Source organism: Jaculus jaculus, chromosome 6, assembly GCF_020740685.1.
Source record: "Jaculus jaculus isolate mJacJac1 chromosome 6, mJacJac1.mat.Y.cur, whole genome shotgun sequence".
In the NCBI taxonomy this organism is placed as follows: domain Eukaryota; kingdom Metazoa; phylum Chordata; class Mammalia; order Rodentia; family Dipodidae; genus Jaculus; species Jaculus jaculus.
The window spans coordinates 144955076-144970184 of record NC_059107.1 but is presented as its reverse complement, the minus strand read 5'-3'; the positions used below and the strand labels follow the sequence as shown (position 1 = coordinate 144970184).

The window sequence follows — 15109 nt, the reverse complement described above, 5'->3', positions numbered from 1 at the left end:
TCAATGCCATGAACTGTAACAGATTAGATGAGTGTTTCATGTCCTTGGGTTTGTATGAAGAAGGGGGATTGATGGCATCTGACTGCATCTTCTCCCCTCAGCATTTGACCGAGTCAGTTTTCATTAAGGGCTTATTTACTGATCAAATCTGTTCCCTTTTCAAGTAAATTTCTGTTTATTTCTGATGCATCCTTTTCGTACTATTTTGAAATTCCTTCCCTGAATGCTGAAATTCACATGTTCTGAATATTTTCACAACTCACGCAGTTCTACAGGTGTCATTACTTCATGTTTGTATTGGTGTTGGGAAGATGTGTAATGTATTACCACAGTGTCCTTGAATTCTGTCTCTGAGATGTCCAAATGGATTTGGAACATTTGCTTATTATAATGACATGTACATGGGTATACATTAAGTTGAAAAGCTCCGAAATATTTATTTGGAAATTATCCATGTAGTAAAATATTCATTGCATCACTTTAGCTAGTTTTTTCATCATCTGAGAGGTCCATGTTTTCCTTCTTTTGCTGATGGAATTGCGAGCATGATCCCTGCTTCCCCTGCAATGGATATTGTCATGTGTAAGCCCAAATAACTAGAACTAGGTTTATGTGGTGTCAGATAGCACTGACTCTATCAAGTTGGGGTGAAATGTAGCTTATTAGATTATGCAAATGCTTTGCACATGCTTACATTAAGGCAAAGTAAGAAAAAATTAAGTAATAAGGTACCTCGAAGTATTTTAGGTGGTATATGGAAATAATAAAGAAAGTATTCTTAATGACTGAATTATTATTACCTTATGTCTTTTGCTTAGGGTGTTCCAGTGATGGCAATAAGAAACAAAATGATATCAGAAGGACTGGATCCAGATCTTCTTGAGTAAGTAATTTTTTTCTAATTTAATGGTATTGACAAGATACTGAAGATACCTATTGTCAATTATGACAAAAATGTTTTGTGCTGTTTTTTCCTATTCAGGGCTTACTTTTGGGGAGGGGTTACTCTAGTCCAAGCTGACCTGGAATTCACTATGTAGTCTCAGTCTCATGGTGGCCTCGAACTCATGGTGATCCTCCTGTCTCTGCCTCTCAAGTGCTGGGATTAGAGGTGTGCTCTACCACGCCAGGCTATATTTCTTTTTAATGTGTGTGTATGTGTTGCATGTTTGCCATGGAATGCGTTGGAGGGCAGAGGACAACCTAGGGGTACATTCCTTCCATCTTCTGTGAGACAGGGTCTTTCTTGTTGCTTTGCTACTGGGAAGGCCAGACTAGCTGACCTTTTGAGATTTGAGATCCTCCGACTCCTCTTACCATTGTTGTAGGCAAGTTGGGATTACAGACATGTGGGCCATTTAGTGTACAGCTCTGTATAGGTGCTTCATATCTGAACCCCAGTCAGCAGGCTTGGGAAACCTTTAGCCACTGAGCAGTGTCAGTATCTACAGTGTTTTATAGGTGGGAAAACTATCTTTATAGTATTTTTACTATGGTTAAAAAGAAAACAAAAAAAAAAAAAAGGAGGGCCTGGAGAGATTGCTCAGTGATTAAGGCACTTGCCTGCAAAACCTATGCACCCAGGTTCAATTCCCCAGTACCCATATAAAGCCACATATAAAAGGTGACACATGTCATTGGAGTTCATTTGGAGTGACTAGAGGCCCTGGCACCCAGAATATTTTTTAAAAATGAAAGGAGATATCCTAGACTCCTATAACCAGCCTTTGCCCAGTAAGTTGATAATGAGTCTGGTTCTGAATTTGATGGCTGGGTCTTGTCCCTGCCACACTCCCTTTTTCTTTAGGAGTATATGAGGGAGAATTATCTCCTGGGTTTTCATTTAGGACATTAGTGTATAGGAGATTTATCCTGCCATGACCTACATTAAACTAAACTGGGGGAAAAAAAGGAAAATTATCCTGTTTGTACATTAATAGTGCTTATGGAATTAGGTACTAGTTTATATGAATTTTATAAAATATTTTTAAGAAATACTAAAAATTCCAGGTTCAGAACTTCGATAATAATTCATTCCATCCAAGCAAACCTAGCCACATGGTTCATCCTGCATAAAGTATATCTTAACCAGTTCTTCAGAACTGTGGATTTGCAAGTATCTAGATACTTGTAAAGAGTCTTTCCAGTTGGGGTTGGTTTGTTCCAGTGTTATCCAGGCATTCATACTGTACTAGTAGTATACTTTGGAAATTTTTTTTTTTTTTTTTTTGGCTCACACGCCTTCAAAAAAGGTGTGCATTTTGGAAGTGAAACATCATAAATGTTTTTTTCTCATATTTTATCTTCCAAAGTATGCAATTTAAGAGCATTTTTAATGTTTCCAAGAATGAGTTTTCAACATGTTTCTAACTTTGGTGTCTTTCCAAGTAGCAAATAGTTTGACTACAGTGGCATAACTTGGTAGTTTGATAAAAAGTATATCTAGGATATTTGATATTTATACTGGAAGTCATATCTGATATTTTATATCATAAGGATTGTGATGTATTTTAATATGAATTGAACATTTGTATTTAATCCATTCTGGTATTCACTTTAACTATATTTGTCATTGATTATAATCTCTTTTTGCTTCTATAAATACACAGTAGACTAGATTTAATAGCAAACACCTAAAATCACCTTCAAAATGATGGTATTTGGGGTGCTTAGCAGTTAAGACATTTGCCTTCGAAGCCTAAGGATCCAGGTTTGACTCCTAAGAATCCACAAAAGCCAGATGCACATGGTGCTGCATGTGTCTGGAGTTCATCTGCAGTGGCTAGAGGCCTTGGCCCATCCATTCCTTCTCTCCCCCTGTCATACATAAACAAATAAAAAATATTTAAAATAATGGCATTTCTCTCTAGAGGAATGTGGGAAAGAGAAGACCCGTGTCCTCCAAGCATCATACATGCTGGGGACCAGTCCCCTTGCCTGCGACTGGTCTTATTTCATCCTCCATGCAGCCTAAGTCTGCTTTATGACCTTTATTTCAATTATCTATTCACTGAGCCACTTGAAAAATCACTTTTGAGCCTGCTCTGTTCCTTAACCACTGTGGCTTTCTTGTTTTTAGCATCTCTCACATCTGGCTACACGCCTCCATGGCATGGCTGCTGCTTCTGGCGCTCACCCTTTCTCCCTGAAGTATGACAGTAGCCCCTGACTTGCACTCCTGTTCTCCTTCAGTCCATCCCGCAGAAGCCTGAGGGGCTCTGGTAGCAACTTCATTCTTGCTTCAAAGCATGGCTGTCTAACCCCTTCCACATCTAAACACTGCATAGAATTGCTCTTGCCATCCAGTCCCACATTCTCTCTCTCTACTTGTTTATCCTGTAGAGCTGCAGAAAGGATTTACATTTCTCCAAATTATCCTCCTCCTCCTGGGCTCTTTTTGTACCTGCAGATGTTGACTTTCCTCTCCTTGGAGCTCTCATCCCTCATCGTATTAGCCTAGCTCATTCAGGAGTCCATCAGGCAGTCACCTAAAAAGTCTAGGTAACGACCAGGGGGAGAAATCCACGCACACCCACTGTGCTCTGATTCCTCGCTTACCAGGCTTCAGGGTAGGTCTTTCTCCAGAAATGTTGAGAAATATTCAGTCATGAGGTAGTGCCAAGTTTTAGGGTAGAATTCCAGTAACAGTTAACATTGTCTTACAGAAAAGCTGCTCCTCAACCACAGCCTGGAGGATGACTTGTAACCCATTACCTCATAAGTACATGTCACTGGTCACCAGGCGCACTGTCTAGGAGTGACTCACTTAACTGTCATCACTACTAGGAAGCCAGCTGCAGCTCCACTGAGCCTAGCATGATAACCAGAACAACCACCTTGTTCAAAGAGGAGTTCTAGCCAGGCATGGTGGTGCACTTCTTTAATCCCAGCACTCGGGAGGCAGAGGTAGGAGGATCGCCGTGAGTTCGAGGCCACCCTCAGACTCCATAGTGAATTCCAGGTCAGCCTGGGCTAGAGTGAAACCTTACCTTGAAAAACCAAAAAAAAAAAAAAAAAAAAAAAAAAAAAAAAAAGCTCAAAGAGGAATTCCAGTGCTCTTGGAATCCTGTTTATGTAAAAGCTAGGAAACCTCACTTTGGGAGAAAAGTTGGAGGTAATGAATCAGAAGAAAGTGTGCTATGCAGGGAGAGTGCACCTTGATGTAGTGTCTTGGGTGCATAGTACATCTCACTCAAGAACGTTCAGTGGAGGGCTGGAGAGATGGCTTAGCAGTTAAGCGCATGCCTGTGAAGCCCAAGGACTCTGGTTCAAGGCTGGATTCCCCAGGACCCACGTTAGCCAGATGCACAAGGGGGCGCACGCATCTGGAGTTCGTTTGCAGTGACTGGAGGCCCTGGGGTGCCCATCTCTCTCTGTCTCTCTGCCTCGTTCTCTCTCTGTCTGTTGCTCTCAAATAAATAAATAAAAATAAACAAAAAAATTTTTAAGAAAAGTTCAGTCAAGACTGGCTCTTTTTCGTTTCAAGTATAAACATGCACTTTCCTTTTTTTTTAATATTTTTTTTTTAATTTTATTTATTTATTTGAGAGTGACAGACACAGAGAGAAAGACAGATAGAGGGAGAGAGAGAGAATGGGTGCGCCAGGGCTTCCAGCCTCTGCAAACGAACTCCAGACGCGGGCGCCCCCTTGTGCATCTGGCTAACGTGGGACCTGGGGAACCGAGCCTCGAACCGGGGTCCTTAGGCTTCACAGGCAAGTGCTTAACCGCTACGCCATCTCTCCAGCCCTACACTTTCCTTTTTAGTTAGCTTTGGATAGTAAGAGAGAGTCAAGGAACCATTAGCCTAATGTGCCTGAACCAACGAAGACCGATACTGAGAGTGAAACGGAAACAGATACTCATCAGCTAGTAGGGTAACGTTTGACTGGCTTGTGTGTATAAAACTTTGGAAGCTAAAAGCACACAATTTGAAACTTGAAAAAGTTTACATGGGGCTGGAGACATGGCTTGTCAGTTAAGGTGCTTGCCAGCAAAGCCAAAATACCCAGGTTCAATTCCCCAGTACTCATGTTAAGACAGACGCATAGGGTGGCACATGTATTTGGAGTTTGTTAGCAGTGGCTAGAGGTCTTGGCATGCCCATTCTCTCTCTCACTCTATCTGCTTCTTTCTCTCACTCTCTCAAATAAATAAATAAGTAAAGTTTAAAAAATTAAAAAGTTTGCATGAAAAGAAAAGGAAAGCAGGACATTTTCCTAGAAAAATGACTATCATAGGATTTTAGAATGTCTATAAAACTGATGAAAATGTCTAAGTAATTGCTAAATAAATGTGATTTATTTGATACTTCAAAGTGGTTTAATTATTTTTTGTGTGCATTTTTGAGGTAGGGTCTCCCTCTAGCCCAGGCTGACCTGGAATTCACTACGTAGTCTCAGGGTAACCTCAAGCTCACAGTGGTCCTCCTACCAAAGCCTCCCAAGTGCTGGGATTAAAGTGGTGCTCCATCATGCCCAGCTGGTTTAATTATTTTTAATAATCTGAGATCTTAAAAATAATAACTCTTACATAACCAAGATTTAGTCCTGCTTAACATCTAAAAGTAGCTTCAGTGCCATTGACATTTAAAGAAGTGCCGGAAAGAATACCTTACCAGCATTGTTCTCAAACAGCAAAGTCTTCGGAAAGGGGAAAGAATGGAAACCTTTTATTATTTTGTCCAAAGGGTAATCTGCCTTAGTGTGGCATTGAGGAAGACAGGACAGATACGTCATGCTTTTAAAATTCTTCTGATCAATGCCTACATTTTCCTTAGCAAGAAAAAGCATTTTCCTCCTATACCTCACCTGTGTTCTTCCACTCGTGCGCCAGAGCTAACATTCCTACCTAGTGACTGCTTTCACCACTCGAGGACATGCAGGTTCCCCTCTGGACCTATCAGCAGCAAATAAAACTCAGGGTTATCAAGGGAGGCTGAGGCCAGATTCAACTCTGGAGAAGTGGACTTGAAGTGGTTCAGATTCGGCTGTCCCCTGCGACTTTCTGTGTCCCTCTGGATTCATTACCCAACCTCTCTCTGCATCAGTGTCCCAGCCAGTGACATGGAGACACAGAAGAGCTCACTCAGGACTGCTCCAGCTCAGATCAGTAATGATGTCAGCACTTAGCATAACCTTGCACAAGTAGTAAATGTTTCATAAATGGTGCTTGTGATTTATGAATGTTTTAATGGAGGAATATGTAGCAAATTCTAAACAAGGGATTTACCAGGCTTTTAGGTCACAACTTGTTTATAATCCTGTATTTGCCTGTACACCATTATGTTTTCAACAGACATATTTCATATACACAGAGTATTATCTTTTAAAATTAGGCTGTTTTTTTTTTTCCAAAAACTTTGCAGCAAAGAACAGACAGTTTTCTTTTTCATACTGGGGACCAAATTCCAGGGTACCACCCATGCTAGGCAAGTTCTGAACCACTGAGCTACACCTCCGTCCCCAGAGCAGACTTCTGGGTGGGGGAGGAGGAGGGGTGTGCAGCATATTGACCGGGACACGAGCATAGAACTCAGTGCAGGTTCCTGCGAATAGAACTAGCTCAGCTGCTGTGTGTCCTGAGGTAGCTCTTCTAAGGTCGCTTATAGTGGCCTCCAGGAGGGCAGTGACTACTCGTAGAGTTGCCAGAAGTAAGAGTGCCCACATCAACCTGTTTGTCACTAAGACCAGAGGGATTTATTACTATGAAAAGGTGTTGGAAAGCTAGAGAACTTTTTACAAGGCTTTTTTGGGGGAGCCTGTGGGAAGTGCAATATCTTGAGCTTATTGCAGAAGCCCATCTCACCCAGAGCAGCTGGTGTCTTGCTCCTTCGAGTATGAGGCACAATTTTTTTTTTCCCTGAGTGCAAGAGAGAGGTGGGTATTATCTGTCTCAAAGCATTCTGCCGAGACAAGACCTAAGTTGCCATAGACTGAGTAAATGTAAAGATTCCTGAGGTACTATGACATCATAGTTGACATTGTGGGGGCTGGAGAGATGGTTTAGTGGTTAAGGTGCTTGCCTGTGAAACCTAAGGACCCAAGTTCGATTCCCTAGTACTGACATAAGCCAGATGCACAAGGTGGCACATGCATCTGGAGTTTGTTTGCAGTAGCTAGAGGCCCTGCCATGTCTGTATTCTCTCCCTCTCTCTCTCTCTGTGTGTGTGTGTGTGTGTGTGTGTGTGTGTATGTGTGTGTGTGGCTTCCTCTCTCTTCCTCTGAAATAAATAGAAACAAATAAGTAAATACTTTTTTAAGTTGGCATTGTTATATTTTTGACAATCCCAGAGATTTTACCGTGGTCATTGCTAGCTCACTTCTAGACCTGGTGACAGTTTTTCCCCTAAGGCCCCCTGTTGCTAGTGCATAGAGCTTCAGTGCAACACTGATTGACAAGTGTCCCGTGACCTAGAACTCCATTATGACATTGAAAAGCCCGTGGGAAGGGGATTTGACTGACCACCACACCCCTCCCCTGCCACCTTCTGCCCAACAGTATTTTTTGTTGTTGTTGTTTTTAAATATATTTTATTTATTTATTTATTTGAGAGAAAGAAAGGCAGAAAGAGACAATGGTCATGTCAGGGCCTCCAGCCACTGCAGATGAATTCCAAATGCATGTGTCCCCTTATGCAATCTGGCTTACCTGGGTCCTGGAGAATCGAACTGGGATCCTTTGGCTTTGCAGGCAGGCTCTCTCTCCAGCCCTTAACAGTAGTTTTACTACAGAATCTGTCCTAAAGTCAACTGTCTTAAGAATAAAGAAAAACATGTAACTACAGTGATTGAGATGGGGAGGTAATATGATGGAGAATGGAACTTCAAAGGGGAAAGTGGGGGGGGGTATTACCATGGGATATTTTTTATAATCATGGAAAGATGTTAATAAAAATTGTGAAAAGAAAAAACAAAATAAAACAAACAAAAAAAAAAAAGAACCTACAGGAAAGGGTTTTCTTTGATTCATTTCCTACTGCTACTATTATTATTAGTTTGATGGAAAAATAATTTACAGACAACTAAGAAAAAAATTGAAGCCAATCTTTCTTTCTATACAGATGCACAAACCTAGCTATGTAGATTGTCTTTGCTTGAAAATTTAAATGTGATCATGTTGTTCTGCCTCAGATTTTACCGTGGCTTGTCATTATATTTAGAATAAAATCTGAGCTCTTTTACACAAAAAAAAGAATAAAGAAAAAATTAAATGTTTTCAACTACATGAATGCTTTCCCAAAGAATGTGTATTATTATTATTATTATTATTATTATTATTATTATTATTTTGGTTTTTGAGATAGGTTGATCCTCCTTCCTCTGCCTCCCAAGTGATGCGATTAAAGGTGTGCGCTACCACGCCCAGGTATTTGGGTTTTGAATCTTAAAATGGGTATGATTTTAAACTCAAATACAAGTCTTCAATGAAAAAAAGTTAATCATCCATGTTCAGAAACTGAGAAATCAAAGTAGCTGACGCACGACAGGAAATGGTTGGTCCATAGCTGAAAAGTGTAGGCCTTGGGTAAGATCTAGGCTCTGAGAGTTAATAGAGCTGGGAGACTACTGATGTTCTCTCCCCAACCTCCTTCCGCCTCTACTTCCTTAGTGTAGTAAATCTTGTGCTCTGCTACTGATGAGTTTCCTCTCTGAAGCCAAGAATGGAGCTGCCAGTAAGACTTTTAATATTTTGCTTGCCAGTTGAAGGAAGTGAAAGCCTCTCCTTGCTCATCCTAGAGGAATATCCTGATTGTTCCTGCGTGGGTAAGGAGTCCTCCCTCTAATCCCCTCTCTCTAGGGAAAGAAATTGCTGATTGGCCAAGCCTGGACAATGTGAGTGAAACAAGAAAGTAGGTGGGGACAAAGTGAGAGCAGCCAGGATTATAGTTAGATGGGAGAGGGGTGGCTGTCAAATCAGCATGTTACAGTACCTAATTTGCTAAAGAGTAACAACTTGTATATGTTTAGTTCTCCCTCCTTTCCTTGCTAAATTTGGCTCACTTTTAGGTGAGGTCAACCTACTTCATTAAAACAATATATTTGGCGGGGGGGTTCAAAGTAGGGTCTCACTCTGGCCCAGGCTGACCTGGAATTCACTATGTAGTCTCAGGGTGCCTCGAACTCACTGTGATCCTCCTACCTCAGCCTCCCAAGTGCTGGGATTAAAAGTGTTTGCTACAGGCTGGAGAGATGGCTTAGCAGTTAAGCGCTTGCCTTTGAAGCCTAAGGACCCCGGTTTGGGGCTCCATTCCCTAGGACCCACGTTAGCCAGATGCAGAAGGGGGCGCACGCATCTGGAGTTTGTTTGCAGTGGCTGGAGGCCCTGGCGTGCCCATTCTCTTTGTCACTCTCTCTGTCATTTTCAAATAAATAAATAAAAATGAACAATTTTCTGTTAGGCAGATATCCCAAGACACTTTATTTTACTTTGTTTCTATTTGCTTTTATGTTCTTGATGTCATCACTGTCTTTTTAGATAGGCAATTAAATGATTCTCCCCCACCTCCCACTCCCCTCCCCATCCCACCTCCCCAAACTGGTAGTGCTGGAATCAAACCCAGTGCCATGCACATGCTTAGGCAAGCACTCCACCACTGGAATATTCACAGCCCTAACTTTTAAAAAGTTTGCCTTCAGCTGGGCGTGGTGATGCACACCTTTAATCCCAGCACTTGGGAGGCAGAGGTAGGAGAATCGCCATGAGTTCGAGGCCACCCTGAGACTACATAGTGAATTCCAGGTCAGCCTGAGCTAGAATGAAACCCTACTTTGAAAAAAAAAAAAAAATTTGCCCTCATTAAGCATTCTGTTAATAATTTTGATGCCACAAGTGATGTAAATAGGCTTCTTTAAATGTAGCTACCAAGCTATGCAATCAGGAAAGACTGAGCTTTTTAAAAATATACAAGTTTATGATATTCCATGAATATTCTTATAGCTTTATAATTTTTTCTGCATCTTGCTGATATAATTGAATGAAGTAATAGCTTCTCCTGCCTTATCCATAGTTCATTCCTAGGGGAATAGTCTTTTTTTTTTTTTTTTTTTTTGGAAGTAGGGTCTCACTCTAGTCAAGGCTAGCCTGGAATTCACTCTGTAGATTCAGGGTGACTTTGAACACATGGCAATCCTCCTACCTCTACCTCCCAAGTGCTGGGATCAGAGGCGTGCACCACCATGCCCGGCTATGCCCTCTTTTTTAATTGTTCATATGTATTTAAAACAATAAGAGACATATGCACAAAGTAGCACATGCATCTGGAGTTCATTTGTAGTGGCAGAAGGTTCTGGTGTGCCAGGACTCAATTTCTCTGTCTGTCTTTCTCAAATAAATAAATTACTTTTAAAAATATGACCATGAAGACTGGGAGCTTAAAGGAGCCGTCTCTTCACATGTATCTTAAAACTCCTTCCCGTGAATAACAAGTGAAAGTGAAAGGTTCACTGCTCCCATTAAGTAGCAACTTAAGGGTTCATGGAAATCCAGAGTAAAGAAAGAGTACTTCTTATCTTAGTATACAGTCCCCTGAAAATATGAATGTCTAAGCTGAACAAGATTGCATTGTTGATTGTTTTACCATTACTGCTAACACTTGTATAAGGCTTTATAACTTTTTGAAGTTCCTTGTTAGAACAGTAGGAAGCGCATCAGTTTCATAAAATGCTTTTCCTATAATCTCATTTCATTTGGGGGGGGGTCCTTAAAGTTTTCTCCTCTTTATATGCTTTATTTTCTGCATATATACCATATTTTCTTTATCCACTTGTTCCCTGACACACACAGGCTGATCCCATGACTCGGCTATTGGGAATACTATAGCAGTAAACACAGGCATGCTGGCATTGCTCTGGTAAGCTGGCTGATTCTGTGGAATGGGTGCATCAAATGGAAGCTCTCAGTTTCATTTATTGAGGAGCCTCCATACTGATTTCCACTGTGCCTGGTAATTAGATTCCTAGCAATAGCGACAACTAAGGCCTCCACCTGCTGCACCAAAATAAATAAATGTATATGAGTATACCTTTGTAAAAGACAAATGATCTGTTTGAACATGTTGTAATCTCATAAGATCCAAAAGGTTCCATCAGAAGACTTAGATCTGATCAGCACTTTCATCAAAGTTGGCAGGCTCAAACTGAGCATATTAGTCACCAGGAGTTGAAGGTAGAGGAAAATATAGAGTATTCAATGTTGGATGAAGGCTGCTTCTTTCACTCACACTCACTGAAGAAAAGAAGAAAGTCAAGAAAACAAGCCTATTTATAGTAGCTTCAAAACAAACAAGCAAAACCTTTGCTCAGATGTGTTAAGTGCAACAATGGGTAGTCATGGTGGCGTAGGATGCGACGCAGGCACACTCGAACACGTACGCGACGGCCATGGGCTGGGGCCAGGCCGCGCTGCAGGCGCAGGGCTGAGGGGCAGAGCCCTGACCTCGCCCCTGGGAGGCCCCGGGTTCCACCCGTAAGAGAAAGAGAGCAAGCAAGCCAGAGAGCCGGGCGTGGTGGCGCACGCCTTTAATCCCAGCACTTGGGAGGCAGAGGTAGGAGGATTGCAGTGAGTTCAAGGCCACCCTGAGACTCCATAGTGAATTCCAGGTCAGCCTGAGCCAGAGTATGACCCTACCTGAAAAAACAAAAACAAAAAACAAAACAACAAAAAAATACCTCTAACAATCAAAACTATACAGCACTGAAGAAACTAATTGTAGAAGATGTTAAGACCTCTCAAGTTCATGGCTCAGAATTAAAGTTCTAAATATGGTCATATCCTGCAATTTTGAGAAAAATCACCCACTTCTAAATATAAACTACTTTTACCTGTTTCATTTTTATTTTTGTTGATTTTTTTTTGAGACAGGATCTCGCTATATAGCCCAGGTTGGCCTTGAACTCACTTATGTAGCCTAAGGCTGCCCTTGAACTAACAGCAGCCTCTGGCTTAGCCTCTCTAGTACTGAGCTTACAGGCAGCACACTGTGCCGGGCCCACCCTTTTCTTAGGGAATTGTTTACATTATTTTATGTGTTTGAGGTGTCCTAGATGCTAATATAATTTCATGGGACCTTGAAATAATTCCCTCTAGCAATTTTTTCCTTTATAACAAAGATATGTAAGAAGTCAACAAAATAGCAAAAAGAAACTGACTGAGAAGAATGTGCCTGATATTCATGCAAAAAACTTCTGGAGTGGTTTCTTCATGTGAAGAGCGATGAAGAGGCTGGAGAGATGGCTCAGCCATTAAGGCATGTGCCTGTGAAGCCTAAGGACTCAGGTTCGATTCCTCAGGACCCACATAAGCCAGGCACACAAGGTGGCCTGTGCATCTGGAGTTTGTTTGCAGTGGCTAGAAGTCCTGTTGCACCTATTCTGTTTGTATCTTTCTCTTTCTCTCTCAAAATAAATAAAAAGAAAAAGCGATGAAGATGATGGGCCAGTTTGTGTTTTAGGCATTGATTAAAACCTGGAAATGCTGTGTCCATCTTTATAAGTTTTACTCTTCTGGGTACATCTGGCTGCCTGGCTTACAGGCATGGTCTAAAGTTGTTAAAACAGATGGGTTTACATTTGATAGTTAAGACCAGCACTACCATTTGTTTAGTGACATGTCAAATATATTCAATGATGCAAGCAATATTTTAGTCACAATTTTCAGCAACTAAAAGTACCCCGTACCCTACACATATCTGTATTTAATAATTTCTCTTTGTTGAATCTCCTAGATCTTTAATAAGAATCAAGGAGCCTGAGGCAAAACTAAGTGTGTTTGTTCTCATTACCATCCAGCATCTCACTTTTCTTCCTTTTACTTTTTTTCCCCCCAAAAGTATGTTTTCCTTGCTTCCTTTGCCCATGGTAAGAGTGAGGAGAAGTTAACTAATTGTGCCGCTATGTATAAGTGATTTACCGGCATGAACATTATTAATATCTATTGAAATAACTTTTTTTTTTTTTTTTGGTTTTCCGAGGTAGGGTCTCTCTCACTGTATCCCAGGCTGACCTGGAATTCAGTCTGTAGTCTCAGGGTGGCCTCGAACTCACAGCAATCCTCCTACCTCTGCCTCCCGAGTGCTGGGATTAAAGGCGTGCACCACCACGCCCGGCCTTGAAATAACTTTTAATCACACCTATTAGATCCTAAGTCCTGGGGGCGGGGTGGAGACAGAGACAGGAGAATCGCTGGGGCTCGCTGGTCACCAGTCTGGCCAAAACTGGGAGCGCTAGCTTCAGTGAGGGACTCCGTCCAGGAACACAAGGAGGAAGAAGGGTACAGGAGGACGCCTGATGTTTTCCTCTGGCCTCCCAGTGTGTGCATGCCCAACATGCGTGCACCATACACACACTACACACCCAAACAAAACCCACCGTTAGAATTTCATGTTCTTTCATTATAGCACGCCCATGCAGATCTGGAGTTGAAATGTTCTAGTGTCTGTCCTTGCTGTCCTGTGCTGTCCTTGACACAGTGTCTTTACCAACTCTTTATTTGTTTGCTTATTTATTTATTTGAGAGAGAGAGAGAGAGAGAAAATGAATGTGCCAGGGCCTCTAGCCATTGCAAACAAACTCTAGATGCAAGTGACACCTTGTGCATCTGGATTACTTAGGTACTGGGGAATCAAACCTGGGTCCTTAGGCTTTGCCAGCAAGTGCCTTAACCACTAAGCCATCTCTCCATCCTCTTTATCAACTCTTCATTCTCTATACTCAAGCCTTGTTGTGGAGCACTTTCCAACAACATTAAAGACCTTTGACCAGGCTCTCCTCCCCTGCAAAATTTCCATATTGCCTGTGCTTCTAAGTAGCCATTCCTGAACTCCTTTCTGCTGCTAAATATCTCTTCCTGCAGCATTCCTTTTTTCCTTTTCTGGCTTTCCTCTCTGTACCTCATGTGCACTTGAGGCTCCAGGGCTTAGACTTGTCGTGGCAGCCTCAACAGACAATAAATAGCTTTGTCTAGACCGGGGTCTCCATGGTGATGAGAGTGCTGAAGGAGAACTGTGTAAGGGCTGGCAGGAGAAGCAGCGTCGTGGCCTCTGTAGGAAGTGCCCTCAGTGCCCGCTGGTGCGCAGGAGCCAGAGCGCACCTTGCCGTGGTGGAGTGCCTGAGGCTTCCTGCGCTAAGGACACAGAGTTGGCAGATGTTGGCGAGTGTTCTACGATGAACCTGATTAACAGTTTGTAAGTGCTCGTGTCCAGTTGGAAGAATATGCTTTAACTTTTTCTTCTTCTGTTTCAGGAAGCCAGATGCCCCAGTGCCGGATGGAGAAAGTGAGAAAAATGTAGAAGAAAGCTCAGACAGCGAATCTTCCTTCAGTGACTAAGCTGGGATTTTGACAAGAATCATGCAGACTTGGGAAGGGTACACTTACATTCTTTGAGGCTGAACTTTTAGTCATAAAACACCAAATGGCCATATACCCACTGCCAGCCTTGCTCTGTGTTATAATAGTAATAAAGCATTTATAACCTGTCAGAATGTCTTGTTACCAAAATAAAGTCCTTCAAAACTAAAAATAGAATATCCCAAATTGTAATGAGTGCTACAAATACTAACATGAACTATCCCAATGATGTGATGAGCATTTTAAGATGGAGTCAGTGTGAAGTTAGTGATCAAAAGTAGACTCACTGGATGGGCATGGTGGCACACACCTTTAATCCCAGCACTCGGGAGTAGAGGTAGGAGGATCAACGTGAGTTCAAGGCCACCCTGAGACTATAGAGTGAATTCCAGGTCAGTCTGGGCTAGACTGAGACCCTATCTTGAAAAAAAAAAAAAAAAGTAGACTCACTGCAAAAGTCAGGTAATGTGGTAAGTGAAATATTCAACTTTTGTGAATCTTTTGTTATGAAAAATACTGTGTACATTTTGTACTATAAGCATTTTTAAAATATCCAGTAGAAAGTGACATTGGACTGAAGTTGGTTGTGACCACCTGAAACCTACATATTTCTATCTATATGGCTATGGAATTTACTGGTGATAATTATTAGCATATATAGTCTGTTGTGACTTGGTCAATAGTTCATATGTTATCAAAGTCATGTTTTTTATATCTATTATCAAGTAGAAATATTAACAGCAGTTACAATGTGGTTCAGAGT

At 41.6% G+C, this 15109-nt stretch overlaps 1 protein-coding gene across 3 annotated transcripts in view; it reads left to right on the top strand.

Annotated features, from left to right (window-relative positions):
• Nucleotides 1-14518, top strand: part of Washc3 (WASH complex subunit 3) — a 45298-nt gene extending 30780 nt beyond the window's left edge. For all 3 annotated transcript variants that reach the window (XM_045152581.1, XM_012949285.2, XM_004650225.3), the window contains 2 exons: nt 819-883; nt 14241-14518. In XM_045152581.1, coding sequence (XP_045008516.1) covers nt 819-883; nt 14241-14325 — 150 coding nt within the window. In that variant the 3' untranslated portion in view covers nt 14326-14518. The remainder of the gene's footprint in view (nt 1-818; nt 884-14240) is intronic.
• Nucleotides 14519-15109: the final 591 nt, after the last annotated feature.